The 27,129-nt window shown below is 49.7% G+C and overlaps 1 protein-coding gene and 1 non-coding gene across 6 annotated transcripts; one reads left to right on the top strand and one right to left on the bottom strand.

The window, feature by feature from the left end:
• The first annotated feature begins 6,744 nt into the window (after window positions 1-6,744).
• Window positions 6,745-27,129, top strand: AP1M2 (adaptor related protein complex 1 subunit mu 2). 5 transcript variants are annotated; one of them, XM_032251787.1, is made up of 12 exons: window positions 6,749-6,870; window positions 11,860-12,016; window positions 12,263-12,330; window positions 16,987-17,117; window positions 17,231-17,378; window positions 17,474-17,600; window positions 18,665-18,813; window positions 19,218-19,289; window positions 21,177-21,335; window positions 23,840-23,965; window positions 24,374-24,449; window positions 26,715-27,129. In XM_032251787.1, the coding sequence occupies exons 1-12, from the start codon at window positions 6,829-6,831 to the stop codon at window positions 26,735-26,737; spliced, it is 1,278 nt and encodes a 425-aa protein (XP_032107678.1). In that variant the 5' UTR covers window positions 6,749-6,828; the 3' UTR covers window positions 26,738-27,129. The 5 variants fall into 5 exon arrangements, with proteins under 5 accessions (XP_032107681.1, XP_032107680.1, XP_032107683.1 ...); XM_032251788.1 differs by having other exon boundaries at window positions 6,750-6,870; window positions 18,671-18,813; XM_032251790.1 differs by lacking the exon at window positions 21,177-21,335 and having other exon boundaries at window positions 6,745-6,870.
• LOC116532942 lies at window positions 10,603-10,743 on the bottom strand. Its single transcript, XR_004261008.1, has one exon. It is a non-coding gene; the product is annotated as a U4 spliceosomal RNA (small nuclear RNA).

The raw sequence follows: 27,129 nt of genomic DNA on the forward strand, positions 1-27,129 counted from the left end.
ACCAGGATGGCCTCGATCTCTTGACCTCGTGATCCACCCGCCTCGGCCTCCCAAAGTGCTGGGATTACAGGCTTGAGCCACCGCGCCTGGCTTATTTATTTTTTTTTAGACGGAGTTTCACTCTTGTTGCCCAGGCTGGAGTGCAATGGTGCAATCTCGGCTTACCGAAACCTCTGCCTCCTGGGTTCAAGTGATTTTCCTGCCTCAGCCTCCTTAGTAGCTGGGATTACAGGTGCCCACAACCACATCCGGCTTTTTTTGTATTTTTAGTAGAGATGGGGTTTCACTATGTTGGTCAGCATGGTCTCAAACTCCTGACCTTAGGCGATCCATCTGCCTCGGCATCCCAGAGTGCTGGGATTACAGGCGTGAGCCACCGCACCTGGCCTCCAGCTAAATTTTTATTTTTAGTAGAGACGGCGTTTCACCATGTTGGGCTGGTCTTGAACTCCTGACCTCAGGTGATCCACCCACCTTGGCCTCCCAAAGTGCTGGGATTACAGGTGTGAGCCACCATGCCCAGTCCACCTTTTTTTTTTTTTTTTTTTCTTGAGCTGAGGTCTGGCTCTGTTGCCCAGGCTGGATGGCAGTGGCAGGATCTTGGATCACCCAGTCAAGCACTCTATATTAAATCATTATAACCATTTTCCAACTGGGGAAAGTGACACAGAAAGGTGAAGTAGTTTACCCACAGTAACACAGTGAGCACCTGACTGTGAAAGAATCTGCACCCGGAGAGTTTGGCTTTACACCACAGACACACTTCCTTCCCCTTCAACCACATGCTTTCCAGAGCAGCCTCCAGGTGATATTGTTGAGTGATAATAACAAGTTGTATTTACTTTTTTATTTAAGACAGAGTCTCCCCGGGCATGGTGGCTCACACCTATAATCCCAGCACTTTGGGAGGCCGAGTTGGGCGGATCACCTGAGGTCGGGAGTTCAAGACCAGCCTGGCCAACATGGCGTCTCTACCCAGTCTCTACCAAAAATACAAAAATTAGCCTGGCGTGGTGGCAGATGCCTGTAGTCCCAGCTACTTGGGAGGTTGAGGCAGGAGAATCGCTTGAACTGGGAGGCAGAGGAGGTTGCAGTGAGCCAAGATCGAGTTCCTGCACTCCAGCCTGGGCAATCCATCTCTAAAAAAAAAAGAAAAAAAAAAAAAGAAAAAAAAAAAAGGCTGGGCACGGCGGCTCACTCCTGTAATACCAGTACTTTGGGAGGCCAAGGCAGGTGGATCATGAAGTCAGGAGTTCGAGACCAGCCTGGCCAATATGGTGAAACCCCATCTCTACTGAAAATAGGAAAATTAGCCAGGCATGGTGGCAGGAACCTGTAATTCCAGCTACTTGGGAGGCTGAGGCAGAAGAATCACTTGAACCTGGGAGGCGGAGGTTGTGTGAGCCAAGATCGCACCACTGCACCCCAGCCTGGGCGACAGAGCAAGATTCTGTCTCAAAAAAAAAAAAAAAAAAAGAAAGAAGAAGATGAAGAATGGTGGATGCCAGGGGCTGGTAATGGCAGCGGGAGTGTTTCATGGGGACAGATGAGAAAGTTCTGGAGATGGATGGTGGTGATGCCTGCACCACAATGTTAATGTGCTTAATGCCACTGAACTGTGTACCTCAAGATGGCGAAGGTGGCCAGCTAGGGTGGCAGGTATCTGCAGTCTCAGTTACTTGGGGGGCTGAGGTGGGAGGATGGCTTGAGAGAGCCAAGAGGGGAACTGAAATTCAGGGCAGCAGGTTCAGTGATTTCCTGTGGCAAAGGTCCGCAGGTGTCTGACTGTGCCAGGTGGGGTGGTTGAGGCGCAATGGGAAGCCATAGAGGATATGAGAAGGAGTGAGAGTCAAAAAGTCACTGTGAGTTTCAGAGAGGTCCCTTTAGTGGCATGGAGAAAGGACTGAAGACAAGTACTAGAACCATGGTCCCTGGGAGAGGGTGGGGAGGCTCCAGGCACCCAGAAGGAACTAGGACAAGGCCATGGCCTCAGGGGGACGGGGGAGGTCACCACTGAGGCGGGGCAGGCTGGGCAGAGCCAGGGCACAGAGAGCTGCTCTGTTCTCTGACCCCACGGAAGCTTTTGGGCTCATGAATTTTTCATGCCAAACAGGCTGGGAGTTTCAGATTCCAGGGCGCTGGGCCCAGGCTTTCGGGTTCTGTTCACTGCTTCAAAACATCTCAGGGCCCCAGGAGACGAGTTATTTATTTATTTATTTATTTTATATTTATTTATTTGAGGCAGAGCTCACTCTATCGCCCAGCTAATTTTTTGTATTTTTAGTAGAGATGGGGTTTCACTATGTTGGTCAGGATGGCCTCAAACCCCTGACCTTAGGCAATCTACCTGCTGGAGTGCAGTGGCGTGACTCTGGCTCACTGCAACCTCTGTGTCCCAGATTCAAGTGATTCTCCTGCCTCAGCCTCTCAAGTAGCTGGGATTACAGGCATGCGCGACCATGCCTGGCTAATTTTGTATTTTTAGGACAGACAGGGTTTCACCATGTTGGCCAGGCTAGTCTCAAACTCCTGACCTCAGGTGATCCACCCGCCTTGGCCTCCCAAAGTGCTGAGATTACAGGCATGAGCCACCACTCCACCAGTAGACAGTTCTTTTGAGGTTCTGCAATGCCTAGGCTGGGGTGAGGGCCTGGCAGTGGCTGTATCCACCTAGGTGACCGTCTCAGCAGGTGGCTGCTGGGAGCCTGAAGGACACCCCTTCTCTTTTGGGCAGAAGCAACATAAAGTCTTGGGCTCTAGGCCGGGCAAGATGGCTCATGCCTGTAATCCCAGCAATTTGGGAGGCCAAGGTGGGTGGACCACTTGAGCCCAGGAGTACAAGACCAGCCTGGGCGACATGGTGAAACCTGTCTGTACCAAAAAATATAAAAATTAGCTGGGTGTGGCTTTGGTGGCTCATGCTTGTAATACCAGCACTTTGGGAGACGGAAGCGGTGGATCACCTGAGGTCAGGAGTTCGAGACCAGCCTGTCTTTACTAAAAATACAAACATTAGCTGGATGTGGTGGTGGGCACCTATAATCTCTGCTACTCAGGAGGCTGAAGCAGGAGAATTGCTGGAACCTGGGAGTCGGAGGTTGCAGTGAGCCGAGATCTGCCATTGCACTCACTCCAGTCCGGGCAGACAACAGTGAGACTCTGTCTCAAGAAATAATAATAATAATAGGCTAGGCATGGTGGCTCACACCTGTAATCCCAGCACTTTGGGAAGCCGAGGTGGGCGGATCACCTGAGGTCAGGAGTTCGAGACCAGCCTGACCAACATGGTGAAAATCTGTCTTATTTAACAAAAATAAAAATAAAATAAAATAAAAAAGAAAAAATAAAACAAGAAATAAAAAATTATCGTCTTGCATGGTCTCCTTTGTGTCATCTTGTAAAGGCAGAAGCAGGGACACAGAGAGGTAAAGACCCTTGCCCAAGACCACAGTGACACAGCCAGGAGGCAGCTAATCCAGAATTCCAATTTTAGTCCTGGGATTTAAGAGTCTGGTCCCTTGGTAAAAAAAATAAAAATAAAAAGAGTCTGGGGCTGGGCGCAGTGACTCACACCTGTAATCCTAGCACTTTGGGAGGCCGAGGTGGGTGGATCACCTGAGGTCAGGAGTTCAAGACCAGCCTGGCCATCATGGTGAAACCCCATCTTAAAAATAAATAAATAAATAAAAATTAAAAGAGTCTGGTCCCTCCCACTCCTGTGTGTAGTTTGGAAAAGAACAAAGAAAAGAAAAAAAGAGTCTGGTCCCAACCTGCTTCCACCTGCCTTGCTATATTGCTGGATGCAAATATTACTATAAGTAACATTACCTCTGGCTTGACTGGTGCTCAGTGTAAGTGAGGGTGGCCCTAAATGTCTCCCATGCAGGAATCCTCAAGACAACCCCTTGAATTAGGGAAGCTTTTTATTTGTTTATTTATTTATTTATTGAGACAGAAACTTGCTTTATCACCCAGGCCACAGTGCAGTGGTGCAGTCAAGGCTCAATGAAGCCTCAACCTTCTGAACTCAAGAGATTCTCCCACCTAGGCCTCTTCAGTAGCTGGGACTACAGGTGAGCACCACCACTCCCAGCTAATTTAAAAAAATTTTTTGTAGGTGGGGCACGGTGACTCATGCCTGTAATCCCAGCACTTTGGGAGGCCGAGGTGGGTGGATCACGAGGTCAAGAGATCGAGACCATCCTGGTCAACATGGTGAAACCCCTCTCTACAAAAAATAAAAAATTAGCTGGGTATGGTGGCACGTGCCTGTGGTCCCAGCTACTTGGGAGGCTGAGGCAGGATATTCTTTTGAACCTGGGAGGTGGAGGTTTGGTGAGCCGAGATTGTGCCATTGCACTTCAGCCTGGGCAATAAGAGTGAAACTCTGTCTCAAAAAAAAAAAAAAAAAAATTTAGCGAAATTTGCTGGGTGTGGTGGTTTGTGCCTGTAGTCCCAGTTACTAGAGAGGCTGAGGCAGGAGGGTGGATGGAGCCCAGGAGGTTAAGGCTGAAGTGAGCCATGACTGCAACACTGCACTCCATTCTGGGGTACAGAGTGAGACCCTGTCTCTATAAAAAAAGTTTTTTTGCCTGAGTGTGGTGGCTCATGCCTGTAATCCCAGCACTTTGGGAAGCCAAGGCAGGTGGATCACCTGAGGTCAGGAGTTCGAGACCAGCCTGGCCAGCATAGCAAAACTTCATCTCTACTAAAAATACAAAAATTAGCTGGGCATGGTGGTGGGTGACTGGAGTCCCAGTTACTAGGGGTGCTGAGGCAGGAGGATCGCTTGAACCTGGGAGGGGGAGGTTGCAGTCAGCTGAGATCATGCCACTGAACTGCACGCTGGGCAACACAGCAAGAATCCATCTTTAAAAAAAAGCTTTTTTGGGGAATGAATAAGAGTAAATTAGTAAGAATAATAAAAGCTACATTTGTCCTGCTCGAATGATATTCACAGTTCCTGTTACTGAGGGAATGAATATTTCAAATTCACTCAGTCAAATTTATTTATTTATTTAGAAACAGCAACGGTGCGATCTTGGCTCACTGCAACCTCCACCTCCTGGTTGAAGTGATTCTCCTGCCTCAGCCTTCCAATTAGTTGGGATTACAAGCATGGGCCATCATGCCAGGCTATTTTCTTTTCTTTTTTTTTTTTTTTTTTTTCTATTTTTCGTAGAGATGGAGTTTCTCCATGTTGGTCAGGATGATCTCAAACTCCCGACCTCAGGTGATTCACCCCCCTTGGCCTCCCAAAGTGCTGGGATTGCAGGTATGAGCTACCACACCCGGCCCACCAATAAAAGTTATTATATGAAACAGTGAATGAATGAATTGGACAAATTTTGAACACCCAGTGCTGAGCACTAGGGACGTAAACATGAACAAGACAAAGTCCCTGCTGTATTGGGGCTGACATGTGTGGGAGAGACAAGATGAATGGATGGATGAATTAATGAGAGGATGAATGAATGCATGGAGAGATGGGCGGATGGATAGATAGGTGAATAAATTAAGGAGTGCAAGAATAGATGAATGGATGGATGGATGAATGGATGGATGGATGGACCAATGGATGGATGGATAGATGAATAAATTAATGAATGCAAGAATGGATGAATGGAGGCAGGGATAGTGGATCACGCCTATAATCCCAGCACTTTGGGAGGCTGAGGCAAGTGGACCACGAGGTCAGGAGTTCAAGACCAGCCTAGCCATATGGTGAAACCCCGTCTCTACTAAAAATACAAATATTAGCCACCTATAATCCCAGCTACTCAGGAGGCTGAGGCAGAAGAATTGCTCCAGCCTGGGGGGCGGAGGTTGCAGTGAGCCAAGATCGCACCACTGCACTCCATCCCGGGTCACAGAGCAAGACTCCGTCTCAAAAAAAAAAAAAAAAAAAAAAAGAATGGGTGAATGGATGGGTGAGTGGAATGATGGATGGATAGACGAATAAAATGATGAATGCAAGAATGGATGAATGGGTGGATAGATAGATAAATTGATGAATGTAAGAATGGATGAATGGATGGATGGATGGATGGATAAATAAATTGATGAATGCAATAAGGATGGATGAATGACTGATGGATGGATGGATGAATAAATTAATGAATGCAAGAATGGATGCATGAATGGATGGATGAATGATGGATGGATGAATAATGAATTCAAGAATGGATGGATGGATAAATAAATTGATGAATGTAAGAATGGATGAACGGAAGAATGGACAAATGAATAACTTGATGAATGTAAGAATGGATGGATGGATGGAAAGATGAATAATGAATGAATGCAAGAGTGGATGAATGAATGAATGAGTAAATGGATGGATGGATGGATAATGGATGGATGAATAAATAAATGAATTAAAAAATGGATGAATGGATGGATGATGAATGGATGGATGGATGGATGAATCTATGGAACATGGATTAATGAATGACCAAATGAGTGTATGCATGGATGGATTAATGAATGCAACAATGAACGAATGAATGGATGGATGGAGAGAGGAATGTAAGGAAGGATGAATGAATGGGTGGAAGGATGGATGATTTGTCTAGGGTCTCCACCCATCGGTACTCCTGGGTGGGTAGGGAAAGTGAAGCGGGGCAGCAGACCCATCTGAAGCCGCAGTACAGGGTCTCGCAGCCGTCTTCGCGTCTGCCGACAGCGCTGCTCACCTGGCGGCCTCCCCTTTAAGACGCACACACCTGGGCGCTCACCTGGGCGCAGGCGCTTCCGCAGGAAGAAGGAAGCGGCGCCGCCGTCGCCTCCCCGCGCCCTCCCCGCCTCCTAGGTCCCTCGGCCGCCACCATGTCCGCCTCGGCTGTCTTCATTCTCGACGTCAAGGGCAAGGTGAGGCTGGGCATGAGGAGTTGGGAGACTGACTGGTGAGGTCTCGCTCTCGGGGATTCAGGGGCGACTACTCTGCGCAGGTCAGGGAGGGAGGCCCCAGAAAGGGGCCTGGGAACACCCCCTCCCCGCGCAGTCCCTGGGGATCCGGGGTCAAATCCCACCTCCAGCATTCACTCACCTTGTGCCAGAGTCCAAGGCCTTCGCCTCTCAGGGCCTCAGTTTCTCTGTATGTAAAAATGGGAGCAACAGAGTTCCCCACCCAATGAGAATTAATACGACTCGCTGCGTGTAAACTACTTAGCACAGTGGCCTTTCTGCAAATATTAGGAACTCAGCAAATTGAAATTATCTCCATCACCATCAGCATCCACAGTGTTAATACCTGGGAAAGGCGGCTGAGGCAGGGACCTCTAACTCCCCTCTGCGGCTGTCTTGTGTCTTTCTGAAATCTTTCATTCCTCTTGCCTTTTTAAATTTTCGAGACAGGATCTTTTGCTGTCACCCAGGCTGGAGTGCAGTGATGCCATCATAGCTCACTGCAGTGTGGAATTCCTAGGTTCAAGGGATCCTCCTGCCTCAGCCTCCAGAGGAGCTGTGAAAACACAGGTCCAGGCCACCATGCCTGGCTCATTCTTGAAATTTTTTTGTCGTGAGATCCCGCTATGTTGCCAAAGCTGGTGTCAAACTCCTGAGTAGCTGGGGCTGTGGGCTGACTCCACCCTCCACCAAGCCTGGCTATTTTTAATTTTTTTTTTTTTTTTTGAGATGGAATCTCACTCTGTCACCCAGGCTACGATTCTCCTGCCTCAGCCTCCCGAGTAGCTGAGACTACAGTCCCCTGCCGCCAAGCCTAGCTAATTTTTGTATTTTTAGTAGAAGCAGGGTTTCACCATCATGGCCAGGCTGGTTTTGAACTCCTGTCCTCAAGTGGTCCACCCACCTTGGGCCTCCCAAAGTGCTGAGATTACAGGCGTGAGCCACTGCACCCAGACTTTTTTTTTTTTTGTGGAGATGGGGTCTTGCTATGTTGCCTAGGATGGTCTTGAACTCCTGGGCTCCAGTGATCCTCCTGCTCAAAGTGCTGGGATAACAGGTGTGAGCCACTACAGCTGGCCTGTCTTGTTGTTTATTTTTATTTATTTATTTATTTTTATTTTTTCTTTTCTTGTCTTGTTGTTTAATAGCCAAAATAACAGTGGTGAAAATAAGATTCCTGTTAATATTAATAGTGAGAGCTAAGATGTTTGAGAACCTGCCAAGGGGCCTCCCTGTTCAGACGCTGGACGAAACAATCTTAAGAAGTGATTACTATTACGGGCGGCTTCCTGACTACTGGCACAATCATATGAGCTTCTTCCTTTCTTCATTTCTTCCTTTTTTCGTTCGTTCCTTCCTTCCTTCTTTCCTTCTTTTTTTTTTTTTTCTTGAGACAGAGTTTCACCATGTTGATCAGACTGGTCTCAAACTCCTGACTTAAGGTAATCCACACGCCTCGGCCTCCCAAAGTGCTGGGATTACAGGCGTGAGCCACTGCGCCCAGCCTCTCTTTCTTTCTTTTCTTTTCTTTTCTTTCTTGTCACCCAGACTGGAGTGCAGTCATGTGATCACAGCTCACTGCAGCCTCAACCTCCTAGGCTTAAGTGATCCTCCTGCCTCAGCCTCCAGAGTAGCTGTGATTACACAGGTGCAGGCCGCCATGCCCAGCTAATTCTTGAAATTTTTTTGTAGAGGGATCCGGCAATGTTGCCAAAGCTGGTCTCAAACTCCTGGCCTCAAGCGATCCTCATGCCTCGGGCTTCCAAAGCAGTGGGATTGGATTACATGCCTGAGTGATTGCACCATTGCACCTGGCCTCTTCTTTGCTTTTTTTTTTTTTTTCCCCAGTAATCCCACTTTGGTGCAAATGAAGTTTGGGGCAGCAGCAGGGATTCTGGACTCAGGATGTCAGGATGCCTTAGATCAAACCCCAGTTTCCATGCTTCCAATGGACACGGTTTCTAACCTCACTTCTCCTGTGTAAAGTGAAGATGATGATAATGTCTACCCCACGGGGTTGTGGCAAGAACTAATAAGTTAGCAAACATCTACTCTTTCTTTTTCTTTTGATAATTTCTTTCTTTTTCTTTCTTTCCTATCTCTCTTTATTATTTTTTTTTTGAGATGGAGTCTTGCTCTGTCGCCCAGGCTGGAGTGCAGTGGTAAGATCTCGACTCACTGCCTTCTCCCAGGTTCAAACAATTCTCCTGCCTCAGCCTAGCTGAGATTACAGGTGCACGCCACCTTGCCTGGCTAATTTTTGTATTTTTAGTAGAGACGGAGTTTTGCCATATTGGCCAGGCTGGTCTCGAACTCCTGACCTCAAAGTGTGGGGATTACACACATGAGCCACCACACCCCCCTTCCCTCCCTCCCTCTCTCCCTTGCTTCCTCCCTTCCTCCCTTCCTTCCTTCCTTTCTCTTTCCCTCCCACCCTCCTTCCCTCTCTTTCTCTCTTTCTTTCTGGAGTCCTGTTCTGTTGCCCAGGCTGGAGTGCAGTAGTGTGGTCTCAGCTCACTGCAACCTCCACCTCCCGGGTTTAAGCAATTCTGCTGCCTCAGCCTCCTGCTTGCCACCATGCCTGGCTAATTTTTTGTATTGTAGTAGAGATGGGGGTTCACCATATGGGTCAGGATGCTCTTGATCTCCTGACCCCATGATCTGCCCACTTTGGCCTCCCAAAGTGTTGGGATTACAGGTGTGAGCCACCATGTCTGGCTTCTTTTCTTTTTCTTTTCTTTTTTTTCTTTGAGAGAGAGTCTCACTCTGACACCCAGGCTGGAGTGCAGTGGTGTGATCTCAGCTCACCGGAGTCTCAAATTCCTGGTCTCAAGTGATTCTACCACCTCAGCCTCCCAAATAGTTGGGACTATAGGCACACACCGACATGCCTGTCTAATTTGTGTATTTTTTTTTTATAGACAAAGGTTTTGCTATGTTGCCGGCCGACAATCACTTTAAAAATTTTTTTTTAATTTTTATTTTATTTATTATTTTTTTTAAGACGGGGTTTCACTGTGTTGGTCAGGCTGGTCTTGAACTCCCGACCTCAGGTGATCCGCCTGCCTTGGCCTCCAAAGTGCTTGGATTACAGGTGTGAGCCACCATGCCCAGCCAATCACTTTTTTTTTTAAATGTTTAAGTTCAGGGATACTTGTGCAAGTTTGTTTTATAGGTAAATGTGTGTCATGGGAGTTTGTTTTACAGATTATTTCATTACCCAGGTATTAAACCTAGTATCCATTAGTAATTTAAAAAAATTTTTTTTAATTTATTTTTTTTAAATAATAGAGATGGGGCTTCATCATCTTGGCCAGGCTGGTCTTGAACTCCTGACTTCGTGATCCATCTGCCTCGGCCTCCCAAAGTGCTGGGATTGCAGGCGTGAGCCACCGCGCCCGGCCTCCATTAGTGATTTTTGCTGATCCTTTCCCTCCTCGCACCCTCCACCCTCCAAAGGCCCCGGCATCTGTCCCCCTCTGTGTGTCCATGTGTTCTCATCACATAGCTCCCACTTATAAGTGAGAACATGCAGTATGTGGTTTTCTATTCCCGTGTTAGAGGGTAACGGCCTCCAGCTCCATCCATGTCCCTGTGAAAGACGTCATCTCTTTCTTTTATGGCTGCAAACACCTACCCTTTTTCTTTTTTTTCTTTTCTTTTCTTTTTTTTTTTTTTTTTTTTTTTTTGATTCAGTCCCTGTAGAGACTGCCAAAAATTGCCAATGCCAACTATATTTCAAGTCGTCATGGTGAGGTATTGGGAAAAGTTTTCAATTAGCAATAATCAAGCCTCGGATAAACCTCATTGGCTACGATAATGCCGCTGCGCAAAGCTCCCTTTTTATTTCTTTCAAGATAGAATCTCGCTCTGTCGCTCAGGCTGGAGTGCAGTGATGAGATCTCTACTTCCCAGGTTCAAGCGATTCTCCTGCCTCAGCCTCCCGAATAGCTGGGATTATAGGTGCCTGCCACCATGCCTGGCTAATTTTTTTTCTTTAAAGGTAGAATTTCACTATTGTTATCCAGGCTGGAGTGCAATGGCACGATCTCGGCTCACTGCAACCTCTGCCTCCCAGGTTTAAGCGATTCACCTGCCTCAGTCTCCCAAGTAGCTGGGACCACAGGCACGTGTCACCACATTTGGCTAATTTTTTTGTATTTTTAGTAGAGATGAGGTTTCACTGTGTTAGCCTGGTTGGTCTCAATCTCCTGAGCTCGTGATCTGCCCACCTCAGCCTCCCAAAGTGCTGGGATTACAGGCGTGAGCCACTGCGCCTGGTCTAAATTTTATATTTTTAATGAAGACAGTGTTTCACCATGTTGGCCATACTGGTCTCGAACTTCTGACCTCAGGTGATCTGCCTGCCTCATCCTCTCAAAGTGCTGGGATTGCAGGTGTGAGCCACTGCCCCCGGCTGTCACCTACTCTTTTTTTTTTGAGACAGTCTCAATCTGTCGCCCAGGCTGGAGTGCAGTAGTGCCATCTAGGCCCAGCTCACTGCAACCTCCGTCCCCCAGGTTCAAGCAATTCTTCTGCTTCAGCCTCTGAGTAGCTGAGATTACAGGTGCGCGCCACCATGCCTGGCTAATTTTTTTGTATTTTTAGTAGAGACAGGGTTTCGCTATGTTGGTCAGGCTGGTCTCGAACTCCTGACCTCAGGTGATCTGCCTACCTCATCCTCTCAAAGTGCTAGGGTTACAGGTGTGAGCCACTGCACCCGCCCATCACCTACTCTTAACTAGAACACGGCCTGGCACTTAGTGAAGACCCTAGACCCATTAGCTATTGTCAGTCATCACACTCCCATTTTACAGAGTGGGAAACTGAGGCACAAGGAGGCAGAGCTTTGCCCAGGTCCCTCAGCTAGGAAGTAGGGTCAGAACCGGGCACTGTGCCCCCACAGTGTGGTAGGTTCCTGGTGGTGACCAGGTCCTTTCCTCACACCCTCAGCCCCTGATCAGCCGCAACTACAAGGGCGATGTGCCCATGAGCAAGATTGAGCACTTCATGCCTCTGCTGGTGCAGCGGGAGGAGGAGGGCGCCCTCACCCCTCTGCTGAGCTACGGCGAAGTCCACTTCTTATGGATCAAACACAGCAACCTCTACTGTATCCACCCCATGTGGTGTCCCTGGAGGCGGGTGTGTAGGGGTGGCAGCGATGGTAGCGGCTTAGGCCGAGAGGGTGGCTTGAAGACCGGAGTTGCACAGCATATCTGTGTGGCTCAGGCTGGGGGGCAGGGGCAGGGGCAGGTAGAGATGGGGGTGGTGGCAAGGGACAGGGTGGAGGTTCAGGATCTGTACTCCATTTACGCCTCCATAAATGGTACCTTTTCCTGAACCTTGCTGCCCCCAGTGGTGGCCACCACATTGAAGAACGCCAATGCCTCACTGGTGTACTCCTTCCTGTATAAGACAGTAGAGGTAGGTACTGGCCTCCCATTGGCTGACCAGTCTATCCATCTTTCTTCCTTTCTTTCTTTTTCTATAGTCTTGCTGTGTTGCCAGGCTGGAGTACCATGGTGTGGTCTCAGCTCACTGCAACCTCCACCTCCCAGGTTCAAGCAGTTCTCCCAAGTAGCTGGGATTACAGGCGTCTGCCACCACACCCAGCTAATTTTTGTATTTTTAGTAGAAACAGGTTTCACCATGTTGGTCAGGCTGGTCTCGAACTCCTGACCTCGTGCTCCACCTGCCTCGGCCTCCCAAAGTGCTGGGATTACTGGTGTGAGCCACCGCACCTGGCCTTGTGTGGTAGGTTCCTGGATGCTGGTGGTGACCAGGTCCTTTCCTGGTCTTCCCAGCTCTCCCTGGTCCGCCTTTTTTTTTTTTTTTTTGGGTAGAGACAGGATCTTGCTATATTACTCAGGTTGGTCTAGAACTCCTGAATTGAAGCAATCTTCCTTCCTCAGCCTCCCAAATTGCTGTGATTACAGGCATGAGCCGCCACGCTCAGCCCTTCCCTTGGGCCTTGCCTGAGTCCCTGTGCATCAAAGCCCCATCACGCTGCACCTCATCAGCTGCTTATGAGATCCTCTCTCCCTAAAGGGCAGGAACCAAGAATGTCTCAGAGACAGTACAGCTCAGCTAAGCCCAAGAACTTGCATCCAGTCCCAGCTTCCCTATTTCCTCACTGTGTGACCTGGAGCAAGTGACTTCTCATCTCTGTGCTTTTTAAAAAAAAAAGAGTCTGGAAATTATTTTTTTGTTTTATATTTTTGAGACAGGGTCTCATTCTGTCACCCAGGCTGGAGAACAGTGGCGCAATCTTGGCTCACTGCAACTTCCGCCTCCTGGGTTCAAGTGATTCTCCTGAGTGGCTGGGATTACAGATGCCCGCCACCAGGCCCGGCTAATTTTTCTATTTTTAGTAGAAACAGGGTTTCACCATATTGGTCAGGCTGCTCTCAAAATCCTGACCTCATGATGCCCCCGCCTCAGCCTCCGAAAATGCTGGGATTACAGGTGTGAGGCACCGCACCCAGACTCATCTCTGTCCTTATAAACTAGGGATTATAACAAGCCCTGCCTCCGGGTTCTTGTACAAATAAATTAATACCTGTCAAGTGCCTAGAACATTGCTCAGTGTATTGTAAGTGCTCAACAAAGGTTTACTGCTATTGTTAGATTATCACAAATATTAAAATAATCAAATAATAATGTATTGAATATTTATAATATGCCACTAGTTTTTGTTTGTGTGTTTTTTGAGATGGAGTTTTGCTCTTCTTGCCCAGACTGGAGTGCAATGGTGCGATCTCGGCTCACTGCAATCTCTGACTCCTGGGTTCAAGTGATGCTCCTGTCTCAGCCTCCTGAATAGCTGGGATTACAGGCATCTACCACCACGCCCAGCTACTTTTGTATTTTTTACTAGAGACGGGGTTTCTCCATGTTGGCCAGGCTGGTGTTGAACTCCCGACCTCAGGTGATCCACCCACCTCGGCCTCCCAAAGTGCTGGGATTACAGATGTGAGCCACTGTGTCCGGCCATTTGTTTGTTTGTTTGAGACAGGGTCTTGCTCTGTAACCCAGACTAGAGGACAGTGACACAATCTCAACGTGCTACAGCCTTGATCTTCCTTTTTTTTTTTTTTTTTTTCCGAGACGGAGTTTCGCTCTTGTTACCCAGGCTGGAGTGCAATGGCGCGATCTCGGCTCACCGCAACCTCCGCCTCCTGGGTTCAGGCAATTCTCCTGCCTCAGCCTCCTGAGTAGATGGGATTACAGGCACGCACCACCATGCCCAGCTAATTTTTTGTAGTTTTAGTAGAGACGGGGTTTCACCATGTTGACCAGGATGGTCTCGATCTCTTGACCTCGTGATCCACCCGCCTCGGCCTCCCAAAGTGCTGGGATTACAGGCTTGAGCCACCGCGCCCGGCTTGATCTTCCTTTTTAAATTAAATTAAATTTTTTTGAGATAGAGTATCTCTCTGTTGACCAGGCTGGAGTGCAATGGCACAATCTCAACTCACTGCCACCTCTGCCTCCCGGGTTCAAGTGATTCTCGTGTCTCAGCCTCCCAAGTAGCTGGGACTACAGGTCCATGTCACCACGCTAGGCTAATTTTTGTATTTGTATTTTTTTTTTGTTTTTTTTTGAGACGGAGTTTCACTCATGTTACCCAGGCTGGAGTGCAATGGCGCGATCTCGGCTCACCGCAACCTCCGCCTCCCGGGTTCAGGCAATTCTCCTGCCTCAGCCTCCTGAGTAGCTGGGATTACAGGCACGCACCACCATGCCCAGCTAATTTTTTGTATTTTTAGTAGAGACGAGGTTTCACCATGTTGACCAGGATGGTCTCGATCTTGACCTCGTGATCCACCCGCCTCGGCCTCCCAAAGTGCTGGGATTACAGGCTTGAGCCACCGCGCCCGGCCAATTTTTTGTATTTTTAATAGAGACAGGGTTTCACCATGTTGACCAGGATGGTCTCGAGCTCTTGACCTCGTGATTCACCTGCCTCGGCCTCCCAAAGTGCTGGGATTACAGGCGTGAGCCACCGCACCCGGCCTGTATTTGTATTTTTATTTTTTGAGAAGGAGTCTCACTCTGTCTCCAAGGCTGGGTTGCAGTGGTGTAATCTCAGCTCACTGCAACCTCCTTCTACCAGGTTCAAACGATTCTCGGGCCTCAGCCTCCTGAGTAGCTGGGACTGCAGGTGCACACCACCATGCCCAGCTAATTTTTGTAGTTTTAGTAGACATGGGGTTTCTCCATGTTGGCCAGGCTGGTCTCAAACTCCTGACCTAAGGTGATCCACCTGCCTCAGCCTCCCAAAGTGCTGGGATTACAGGCGTGAGACACTGTGCCCAGCCATTTTTTGGTATTTTTTGTAGAGACAGGGTCTTTCCATGTTACCAGCTGGGGATTACATGTGTGAGTGAGTCAGTCACTGCACCCTGCCTATGAATACTCTTCCAAGAACAAGAAATATTTATTGATTTGCCTTCTCTCTCCTTTTTTTTTTTTTTTTTTGAGACCAAGTCTCACTCTTGTCCCCCAGGCTGGAGTGCAGTGGCACGATCTCGGCTCATTGCAACCTCCACCTCCTGGGTTCAAGTGATTCTCCTGTCTCAGACTCCTGAGTAGCTGGGATTAAAGGCATGCCACCACACTTGGCTAGTTTTGTATTTTTAGTAGAGACGGGGTTTTACCATGTTGGTTGGGCTGGTCTTGAACTCCTGACCTCAGATGGGCTGCCCACCTTGGCCTCCCAAAGTGCTGGGATGACAGGTGTGAGCCACCGTGCCCAGCCTGATTTGCCTTCTCTTTGCAAAATGGGGATACACAGCTATGGACGTAGTAGGCAGAGTTCTGGTCCCCTTGTTCACTGATGCTAACAGAGGGAATGAGACAGTACACTGTGGAGTTAAAGGGTATTAAGGAGGCCAGGTGTGGTGGCTCACGCCTGTAATCCCAGCACTTTGGGAGGCTGAGGTGGGCGGATCACGAGGTCAGGAGTTTGAGACCATCCTGGCCAACATGGTGAAACCCCGTCTCTACTAAAAATAAAACAATTAGCCAGGTGTGGTGGTACACACCTGTAATCCCAGCTACTGGGGACGCTGAGGCAGGAGAATCACTTGAACTCGGGAGGTGGAGGTTGCAGTGAGGTGACATCAATCCACTGCAACCCACTCAGTACCGGCAAGAGCGTCAATTCTTCTAAAAAAAAGTTGGGGGGGGGGCATCAAGGAGATTAAACAGAGGATTGTGTTAACCCATGACTTTAGTGCTGATCTCAAGGGAGGGAGGGTTTTGCCAAAGAAGGGACATTGGAGCTGAGGTTTGAATGACAAGGACCCCACTCTGAGGTGAGCTGGGGAAAAGTGTCGAATGAGTGTAGTTTCTCCACTGTGGTCACACGTAAGTGTTCTCAGGGATCTTAACCTGGTGCTAACTCCAGACTCACAGGGCCAGTGGATAAAATTTAGAATGTTCATGAACTTGGATGTTTCTTTCTTTTCTTTTCTTTTTTGAGACAGTTTCACACTTGTCACCCAGGTTGGTGCGATCTCGGCTCAACCTCCACCTCCCAGGTTCAAGCGATTCTCCTGCCTCAGCTTCCCAAGTAGCTGGGATTACAGGCACCTGCCATCATGCCCATCTTTTTTGTATTTTTACTAGAGACGGATTTCACCATTAGGCTGGTCTCAAACTCCTGAGCTCAAGCCATCCGACTGCCTTGGCCTCTCAAAGTGCTGGGATTACAGTCATGAATCGCCATGCCTGGACTTTTTTCTTTTTGAGACAGGGTCTTATTCCGTTGCCCAGGCTGGAGTGCAGCACATTATCATGGCTCACTGCAGCCTCGATCTCCTGGGCTCAAGCAATCCTCCTGACTGAGCCTCCTGAGTAGCTGGGACTACCGGTGTCCACCATCATGCCAAGCTAACAATTTTTTTTTTTTTTGGTAGAAATAGGGGCTTACTATGTTGCCCAGGCTGGTCTTGAACTCATGACCTCAAGTGATCCTTGTGCCTTGGCCTTCCAAGGTGCTGGAGTTACAGTCATGAGCTACTGTGCCCAGCCCGTAGCCACATTTTGTGAGTATCTGTCTCCCCCAACCCCCAGGTATTCTGTGAATACTTCAAGGAGCTGGAGGAGGAGAGCATCCGGGACAACTTTGTCATTGTCTATGAGTTGCTGGATGAGCTCATGGACTTTGGCTTCCCGCAGACCACTGACAGCAAGATCCTGCAGGAGTGAGTGGAGCCCTGGGGGTAGCCATGGGCTGGACCATGGGTGTAGGGAACTGGAGGAGGTCCAGGGAGGTGTCCCTGGGTCCAGCTGCTTGTCCCTGCCGCCCTCCTGCCAGGTACATCACTCAGCAGAGCAACAAGCTGGAGACGGGCAAATCACGAGTGCCACCCACTGTCACCAATGCTGTGTCCTGGCGCTCTGAGGGTATCAAGTATAAGAAGAACGAGGTCTTCATCGATGTCATAGAGTCTGTCAACCTGCTGGTGAGCCCACACACCTCCCTCGGACCCTTTCCAGGGCCTGGCTGTAGGAGAGGGGGCTGGATGCCCGCTGACCACCCCCCAACGTCCACCCTCAGGTCAATGCCAACGGCAGCGTCCTGCTGAGCGAGATCGTGGGTACCATCAAGCTCAAGGTGTTTCTGTCGGGAATGCCTGAGCTGCGGCTGGGCCTCAATGACCGTGTGCTCTTTGAGCTCACTGGCCGTAAGTATTTAGGGGACCTCTCTTCTGAGAAGTGCACAGTGGGAGCCAGTGAACCCATCCCACGTGAGGACCTGGAGAATGGCAGCCGGTTTTGAAATAAGCGCGTGCTCACCCTCTGCTGGTCACGGCCAGTATTGCAGCCATTGGTTGACCGCAAAGGCTGTTTCATGATGGAGCGACTATTGGCTGCCAGGCGCATTTTTAGGGTCTGAGGACACAGCAGAGAAGAAAAAAGACAAACCCATGTTTTTACGGAGCTGACATCCTGCTGAAAGGAGGAGACAGAATAGTATCATATGTATTCATTTATTTTGGATCGGGGTCTCGCTCTGTTGCCCAGGCTGGAGTGTAGTAGTGTGATTGTAGCTCATTGCAGCCTCGACTTCCGAGGCTCAATTGATGCTCCTACCTCAGCCTCTCGAGCAGCTGGGACCACAGGCAGGTACCATCTAATTTTTAAATTTTTTTATAGAGACAGGGATCTCATTATATTGCCGAGGTTGGTCTAAACTCCTGGCCTCAAGCGATCCTCCTGCCTTGGCCTCCCAAAGTGCTAGGATTACAGGTGTGAGCTACCGTGCCTGGCTTAGCATCATATTTAAAAGCTAGATGGCTGGGCACGGTGGCTCATGCCTGTAATCCCAATACTTTGGGAGGCTGAGGAGGGTGGGTCATGAGGTCAGGCATTTAAGACCAGCCTGGCCAACAAAGTGAAACCCCGTCTCTACTAAAAATACAAAAAGTTAGCTGGGCGTGGTGGTGGGTGACTGTAATTCCAGCTACTCGGGAAGCTGAGGCAGGAGAATCACTTGAACCTGGGAGGCAGAGGTGATAGTGAGCCGAGATCACATCACTGCATTCCAGCCCAGGTGATAGTATGAGACTTTTGTCTCCAAAAAAAAAAAAAAAAAGCCAAGGTTCAGATTCCAGCTCTACCCTGCTAGTTTTTATGCACCCTCTCTGGGCCTCGGTTTCCCCATATGGAGTGATAGTGGTGGGCAGAGAAGGTGGGGATAGGAATTATTCCCTGGCCCCCAGGGTCACTCTGAACTCTCCACTCTGAGTTTCAGGCAGCAAGAACAAATCGGTAGAGCTAGAGGATGTGAAATTCCACCAGTGCGTGCGGCTCTCACGCTTTGACAATGACCGCACCATCTCCTTCATTCCGCCTGATGGTGACTTTGAGCTCATGTCCTACCGCCTCAGCACCCAGGTGAGGTAGGGTCCAGCCCCATGTGGGTGGGGTAGGATGGGGTAGTCTTAAGAGTAGCCCTGAGCCAGGTGTGGTGGCTTACACCTATAATCCCAGCACCTTGGGAGGCCGAGGCGGGTGGATCACTTGAGGTCAGAAGTTTGAGACCAGCCTGGCCAACAGGGTGAAACCCCATCTCTACTAAAAATACAAAAATTAGCTGGGTGTGGTGGCACACGCCTGTAGTCCCAGCTACTCAGGAGGCTGAGGCAGCAGAATTACTTGAACCCAGGAGGCGGAGATTACAGTGAGCCGAGATGGCGCCACTGCGCTCCAGCCTGGGTGACAGAGCGAGACTGTCTCAAAAAAAAAAAAAGAGAGTGACCCTGGAGTCTCCAACAACTGCTCCCATCTTTTGCCTACAGGTGAAGCCACTGATCTGGATTGAGTCTGTCATTGAGAAGTTCTCCCACAGCCGTGTGGAGATCATGGTCAAGGTGGGCCTTGGGAGAATGCTTATTAACGATGCATGATTTCGGGTGGGTGCAGTGGCTCATGCCTGTAATCCCTGCACTTTGGGAGTCTGGAGCAGGCAGACCAGTTAAGCCCAGGACTTTGAGACCAACCTGGGCAACATGACGAAACCCTGTTTCTACAAAAAAAAAAATGCAACAATTAGCGTGGCATAGTGGTGAGTCCTTGTAATCCCAGTTACTTGGGAGGCTGAGGTGGGAGGATTGCTTGAGCTCAGGAGGAGGAGGTGGTCGCAGTGAGCCAAGGACTCTAGCCTGGATGATAGAGCTAGAACCCATCTCCCCCCAAAAAAGTCAGTTACCAAATAAAAACTTCACTGGGGGTGGTGGCTCACACCTGTAATCCCGGCACTTTGGGAGGCCAAGGTGGGCAGATCACCTGAGGTCAGAAGTTCAAGACCAGCCTGGCCAACGTGGTGAAACCTTGTCTCTACTAAAAATACAAAAATTAGCCAGGTGTGGTGGCACTCACCTTAATTCCAGTCATTCAAGGGGCTGAGGCAAGAGAATCGCTTGAACCCCAAGGCGGAGTTTGTGGTGAGCCAAGAGCACGCCATTGCACTCTAGTCTGGGCAATAAGAGTGAAACTTCATATCTAAAACAACAACAACAACAACAAAACAGGCCAGGCAAGGTGGCTCACATCTGTAATTCCAGCACTTTGGGAGGCCAAGGTGGGTGAATCATGAGGTCAGGAGTTCGAGACTGGCCTGACCAACATGGTGAAACCCCGTCTCTACCAAAAATGCAAAAATTAGCCAGGCGTGGTGCTTTGTGCCTGTAATCCAAGCTACTTGGGAGGCTGAGGCAGGAGAATTGCTTAAACCTGGGAGGTGGAGTTTGTGGTGAGCTGAGATTGTGCCGCTGCACTCCAGCCTGGGTGACAGAGTGAGACTCTTTCTCAACAAACCAACCAACCAAAACAAAACAAAACAAAAAGCAACTCTTCTGTGATGGACTGAAGGGCTTTTTTGTTTGTTCGTTTTGAGGCAGAATCTCCCTCTGTTGCCCAGGCTGGAGTGCAGTAGCACGTTCTTGGCTCACTGCACCTCTGCCTCCTGAGTTCAAGTGATTCGCCTGCTTCAGCCTCTGTAGTAGCTGGGATTCTAGGTGAGCGCCCCCATGCCCAGCTAATTTTTGTATTTTTAGTAGAACTCCTGCCCTCAGGGGATCTGCCTGCCTCGCCCTCGGCCTCCCAAAATGTTGGGATTGCAGGCATGAACCATTGCGGCCAGCCAGAAGGGGTCATTTTGAATCAGGCAAAGGTGTATGGTGCTGTCCAAATGGAAGGCACCAAGAGCGGGGCTTCTGGTGGCTCACGGGTGTGGCCCTGGCTCTACCACTTGTTGGCTGTGTATCTGCAGGGAGATGCCTTAACTTCCGTGTGCCTCAGTTTCCTCATCTGCAAAATGGACAGGATAGCCAGGCATGGTACTCATTCCTGCAATCCCAGCACTTTGGGAGGCTGAGGCGGGTGCATCACAAGGTCAGGAGATCGAGACCAGCCTGGCTAATATGGTGAAACCCTGCCTCTACTAAAAACACAAAACAATTAGCTGGGCATGGTGGCATGTACCTGTAGTCCCAGTTCCTCGGGGGGGTGGGGCAGGGGCGCTGAGGCAGAAGAATCTCTTGAACCCAGGAGGCAAAGGTTGCAGTGAGCTGAAACTGTGCCACTACACTCCAGCCTGGGCAACAGAGGGAGACTCTGTCTCAAAAACAAAAATTGAACAGGATAATGTCGCCACCTTAGAATTGTGGAGCCCTGGCTGAGATGATGTAGGAAAGGGCTTGGTGAACATTTGCAGGATGTGCAATCGAAATCTTCATGTTCCATGCTCTCTCTGATAGGCCAAGGGGCAGTTTAAGAAACAGTCAGTGGCCAACGGTGTGGAGATATCTGTGCCTGTGCCCAGCGATGCCGACTCCCCCAGATTCAAGACCAGTGTGGGCAGCGCCAAGTATGTGCCAGAGAAAAACGTCGTGATTTGGAGTATTAAGTCTTTCCCCGTAAGCACTAGGGACTGGTGGGGCATCTGGGGGTAGGGGTGGCTGGAGCAGCATCAGGGCTGGCCAGGACGCATGAGAACAAGGCAGAGAAGAAATCAGAGATGCAGTCAGGTGTGGTGGCTCATGCCTGGAATCCCAGCTCTTTGAGAGGCTGACATGGCAGACCGCTTGAACCCAGGAGTTGGAGACCTGCCTGGGTAACACAGTGAGACCCTGCCTCTATAAAAAGATTCAGAGAGGCTGGGTGCGGTGGCTCGCCCCTGTAATCCCAGCACTTTGGGAGACTGAGGCAGGTGTATCAAGAGGTCAAGAGATTGAGACCATCCTGGCCAACATGGTAAAACTCCATCTCCACTAAAAATGCAAAAATTAGGCCGGGCGCGGTGGCTCAAGCCTGTAATCCCAGCACTTTGGGAGGCTGAGGTGGGTGGATCACAAGGTCAAGAGATCGAGACCATCCTGGTCAATATGGTGAAACCCCGTCTCTACTAAAAATACAAAAAACATTAGCTGGGCATGGTGGCGCGTGCCTGTAATCCCAGCTACTCAGGAGGTTGAGGCAGGAGAATTGCCTGAACCCAGGAGGCGGAGGTTGCGGTGAGCCGAGATCGCGCCATTGTACTCCAGCCTGGGTAGCAAGAGTGAAACTCCATCTCAAAAAAAAAAAAAAGAGAAAAAAAAAAAAGGAAAATGCAAAAATTAGCTGGGTGTGGTGGTGTGTGCCTGTAGTCCCAGCTACTCTGGAGGCTGAGGTAGGAGAATCGCTTGAGACTGGGAGGCAGAAGGTGCAGTGAGTGGAGATCGTGCCACTGCACTCCAGCCCGGGCAACAGAGCCAGAGGACTCCATCTAAAAAAAAAAAAAAAATTAAGATACCAGGTGTGGTAGCTCACACATGTAATCCCAGCACTTTGGGAGGCTGAGGTGGGTGGATCACCTAAGGTCAGGAGATCAAGACCAGCCTGGCCAACACAGTGAAACCCTGCCTCTACTAAAAATACAAAAATTAGCTGGGAATGATAGTGTATGCCTGTAAACCCAACTGCGGGGGAGACTGAGGCAGGAGAATTGCTTGTACCTGGCAGGTGGAGGTTGCAGTGAGCAGAGATCGAGCTACCTGACTTAAGCCTGGGTGATGGAGGAGTGAGACTCCATCTCAAAAAAAAAAAAAAAAAAAAAGATTAAGCAGAAAGAGGCCAGGTGCAGTGTCCCACATCTGTAATCCCAGCATTTTGGGAGGCCGAGGCGGGCGGATCGCAAGAGGTCCAGAGATCGAGACCATCCTGACCAAAATGGTGAAACCCCATCTCTACTAAAAATACAAAAATTAGCTGAGCGTGGTGGCACATGCCTGTAATCTCAGCTACTTGGGAGGCTGAGGCAGGAGAATCACTTGGACCCAGGAGGGCAGAGGTTGTGGTGAGCCAAGATTGTAGCACTGCACTCCAGACTGTCAACAGAGTGAGACTCTATCTCAAAAAAAAAAAAAAAAAAAAAAAAGTAAAGAAATAAAAATAAATCAGGGAGGTAAATATGCAGGTGATGATTCTTTGGGAGTGATCAAGCTGGAAACCAGGCCAATCTATGTCACAGAGGGGTACACTAAGCATCCATGATGGGAAGTGGGTTTAAGCGTCCCCCTGCCAAGGTCTCGAGGAAACTGGCCCTAGGTTCAGCTTCCTCACCCTTGCTTTGCTGAGCTGGGTGGGCTTGGGAAATGCATTTCCTCTCAAGGAGGCTCAGTTTGCCCGTCTGTGAAATCCCTGGGCTACTAGAGGTTTTGGCTTGTCCCTGTGATCTGGGGAGAGGTGGATCATCAGTGCCTGTAAAACAGGACATGGTAGTTTAAAAAAAAGAAATTGGGTTTTGCAGTCAGAATCTTCCCTGGCGAATCTCTGTCACCAGCTGGATGCAGAGGTGTGATCACAGCTCACCACAGCCTCAAACTCCCAGGCTCAAGGGATCTTCCTGCCTCAGCCTCCCGTGTAGCTGAAACTACAGGCGTGTTCCACTGCACCCAGCTAAATTTTTTTTTTTTTTTGAGATGGAATTTCGCCCTTGTTGCCCAGACTGGAGTGCAATGGTGCGATCTCAGCTCACCGCAACCTCCACCTCCTGGGTTCAGGCGATTATCCTGCCTCAGTCTCCCAAGTAGCTGGGATTACAGGAATGCGCCACCATGCCTAGATAATTTTTTTGTGTATTTTTAGTAAAGACAGGGTTTATCCATGTTGGTCAGGCTGGTCTTGAGCTCCTGACCTCAGGTGATCACCCACCTGGGCTTCTCAAAGTGCTGGAATTACAGGTGTGAGCCTTCATGCCCGGCTTTAATTTTTAAATTTTTTGTAGAGATGGGATCTCACTCTGTTGCCCAGGCTAAGGAGCTGTTATTTTCCTGTCTGTGAAATGTGCTGTGAGCACATCTTGCTCCAGAGGTTGCTATAAGGAAGGTCTGGGAAGGGGTAGAAGGACCCTGTTATGTCTGATGCCCCTGTGTTCCCTCAGGGGGGCAAGGAGTACTTGATGCGAGCCCACTTTGGCCTCCCCAGCGTGGAGAAGGAGGAGGTGGAGGGCCGGCCCCCTATCGGGGTCAAGTTTGAGATCCCCTACTTCACCGTCTCTGGGATCCAGGTGAGAGAAACCGGTGGGGAGGGTCCTCCCCTTGACTTTGGTGTGTTCCTTTCTCTCCTGTCCCTTGGCCCAAGTTGCCTCAGTCCCTCGGCCTATGTCCACTCCTCTGATGGCTTCCTGGCCTTTCCCGAGAGCAATGTTACCTCTACCTGCTTGCATTCTGGGCCTCCACTCCCCCAGCCTGTGCCTCCGCGTTCCCCACTGGCTTGTTCATTTCTCTCCCTTCTCCACCTCCAAGCCATTCACCATTCCCTTGCCTGTGCCACCTCGTCCCCCAAGACCATGTCATGTTCCCTCAGTCATTCCAGCCTGTGCCACATAGCCCCTTGGCCTAAGCCATCTCTTTCTCCCTGGCCCTGGCCAACTCCCTCCCGCAATCCTGGAGCACCTCTTTTCATTCCCTTCCAGGTCCGATACATGAAGATCATTGAGAAAAGCGGTTACCAGGCCCTGCCCTGGGTTCGTTACATCACCCAGAGTGGCGGTAAGGCAGCCGGCTTGCGGGGACAGTGGGGTGAGGGAAGGGCAGTGGGTAGGAACTCAGGGCTTTCACCACATTCTGGTTCAGAAAACTCAAGAAGGCAGCCAGGCGAGGTGGCTCACACCTGTAATCCCAGCAGTTAGGGAGTCCGAGGCAGATGGATCACCTGAGATCAGGAGTTCAAGACCAGCCTGGCCATGATGGCGAAACCCCGTCTCTACTAAAAAATACAAAAAATTATCTGGGCATGGTGGCACATGCCTGTAATCCCAGCTACTTGGGAGGCTGAGACAGGAGAATTGCTTGAATCTGGGAGGGAGAGGTTGCATTGAGCTGAGATTGTGCCACTGCACTCCAGCCTGGGCAACAAAGCGAGACTCTGTCTCAAAAAGAAAGAAAATAGAAAAAAAAAAAAAAAAGAAAACTCAAGAAGGGTCGGGTGCAGTGGTTCACACCTGTAATCTCAGCACTTTGGGAGGCCAAGGCATGTGGATCTCTTGAGGCCAGGAGTTCGAGACCAACCTGACCAACATAGTGAAACCCTGTTTCTACTAAAAATACAAAAATTAGCCAGGTGTAGTGGCGTATGCCTATAATCCAAGCTACTTGGGAGGCTGAGGCAGGAGAATTGCTTGAATCTGGGAGGGAGAGGTTGCATTGAGCTGAGATTGTGCCATTGCACTCCAGCCTGGGAAACAGAGACGCTGTCTCAAAAAATAAAAAATAAAAAAAATTGCTGCTTCATGGCACTGTGAGCCTTGGTTTGCCCATCTTTAAAATGGGGGCAGTTGACCCAGGTGTGGTGGTTCACATCTGTAATTCCAACACTCTGGGAGGCTGAGGTGGTAGGACTGCTTGAGCTTAGGAGTTCCAGACCAGCCTTGGCAACACAGGAAAACTGCTTCTCTACAAAAAATATAAAAATTAGCCAGGTATGATGTGTATACCTGTAGTCCCAGAAACTCACCGGGCTGAGGTGGGAGAATTGCCTGAGCCCAGGAGGCAAGGCTGCAGTAAGCCATGATCGTGCCACTGCACTCCAGCCTGGGCAAGAGTGAGACCCTGGCTCGAAAAAAAAAAAAAAAAAAAATTGGGGCAATTGACAGCTCTAGGGTGGTCGTGATTTGGAGAAGGGGCTGATCATCTAGAATCCCCATCTGCTGCCTGGACACCAGCTTGTTGCTATGGTTGCAGTACCTTTCTTTTTTTTTTTTTTTTTTGAGACGGAGTTTCACTCTTGTTACCCAGGCTGGAGTGCAATGGCACAATCTCGGCTCACCACAACCTCCGCGTCCTGGGTTCAGGCAATTCTCCTGCCTCAGCCTCCTGAGTAGCTGGGATTACAGGCATGTGCCACCATGCCCAGCTGATTTTTTGTATTTTTAGTAGAGACGGGGTTTCACCATGTTGACCAGGATGGTCTCGATCTCTTGACCTCGTGATCCACCCGCCTCAGCCTCCCAAAGTACTGGGATTACAGGCGTGAGCCACCGCGCCCGGCCCGGTTGCAGTACCTTTCTTTAGCCCCAGTCTTTTGTTGTTGTTGTTGTTCTTATGACAGAGTCTCACTCTGTCACTTAGGTTGGAGTGCAATGGCATGATCTCAGCTCACTGCAACGTCTGCCTCCCAGGTTCAAGCAATTTTCCCTGCCTCAGCCTCCTGAGTAGCTGGGATTACAGACGCCTGCCACCACGCCTGGCTAATTTTTGTATTTTTAGTAGAGATGGGGTTTTGCCATGTTGGCCAGGCTGGTCTCAAACTCCTAACCTCAGATGATCCTCCTGCCTCAGCCTCTCAAAGTGCTGGGATTACACACGTGAGCCACCGTGCCCAGCTTATTAGCCCCATTTTTAGCCTTGTTGATCATGAGTGCTGAGGTCAGGGATAAATTGAAGTGGTGTGGGAGGCTGTCCCTCTTCCTTCCCCCCTCATTTATTTTCTTTTTTGAGATGGTAGTCTGACTCTGTTGCCCAGGCTGGAGTGCAGAGGCACGATTTCAGCTCACTGCAATCTCTACCTCCCAGGTTCAAGCGATTCTTCTGCCTCAGCCTCCGGAGTAGCTAGGGTTACAGGCGTGCACCACGGTGTCCAGCTAATTTTTGTAGAGACGAGGTTTCACCATGTTGACCAGGCTGGTCTAGAAGTCCTGACCTCAATTGATCCGACCACCTCGGTCTCCCAAAGTGCTGGGATTACAGGTGTGAACCACCACGTCAGACCCCCCCTTCCCATTTCTGAGACGGCCCCTGCTCATTCTTTCTCTGCAGATTACCAACTTCGTACCAGCTAGAAGGGAGAAGAGATGGGGGCCTGAACAGGAGGCTTCCTTACAGCCCCGGCTGCAGATTTTAGGAGGGAAGGTGCGGGCTTTGCGTGTCTCTGAGGACAGGCCTGGACTTGGCAGTTTCTCGCTCCCAGCACCGGCCCCGTCCTCACCTCTTCCTTACTCCATAGGCTGGGAGAGAAACTCTCTCTGCTTCCCTCGCCCTTGGAGCTTTCCCTGTCCCCCTGATTTTATATGAAGAAATAGAAAAGGGGCTTGAAGTCCCCGTCGCGAGTGCCTTTTTGCAATGACCTGCCTTAGCGGGTGTTGCGGGTCCCTCCTTCTTCACAGCTGCTGAGCCTAGAGGCCCAGCTGGCCCCTCCTCTGAATTTTAGGATGTCATTAAAAAGATGAAACTA

The sequence above is a fragment of the Sapajus apella genome, unplaced genomic scaffold (genome assembly GCF_009761245.1).
Source record: "Sapajus apella isolate SASKATOON/1434 unplaced genomic scaffold, GSC_monkey_1.0 scaffold77, whole genome shotgun sequence".
NCBI classification, from domain to species: domain Eukaryota; kingdom Metazoa; phylum Chordata; class Mammalia; order Primates; family Cebidae; genus Sapajus; species Sapajus apella.

Excerpts from the sequence above, each read along its gene's own strand:
- AP1M2 (XM_032251787.1), top strand. The coding sequence starts at position 6,829 with ATGTCCGCCTCGGCTGTCTTCATTCTCGACGTCAAGGGCAAG. Across the intron at positions 12,331-16,986 it reads TCCTGTATAAGACAGTAGAG|GTATTCTGTGAATACTTCAA; the intron begins GTAGGTACTGGC and ends CCCAACCCCCAG. Across the intron at positions 17,379-17,473 it reads TAGAGTCTGTCAACCTGCTG|GTCAATGCCAACGGCAGCGT; the intron begins GTGAGCCCACAC and ends GTCCACCCTCAG.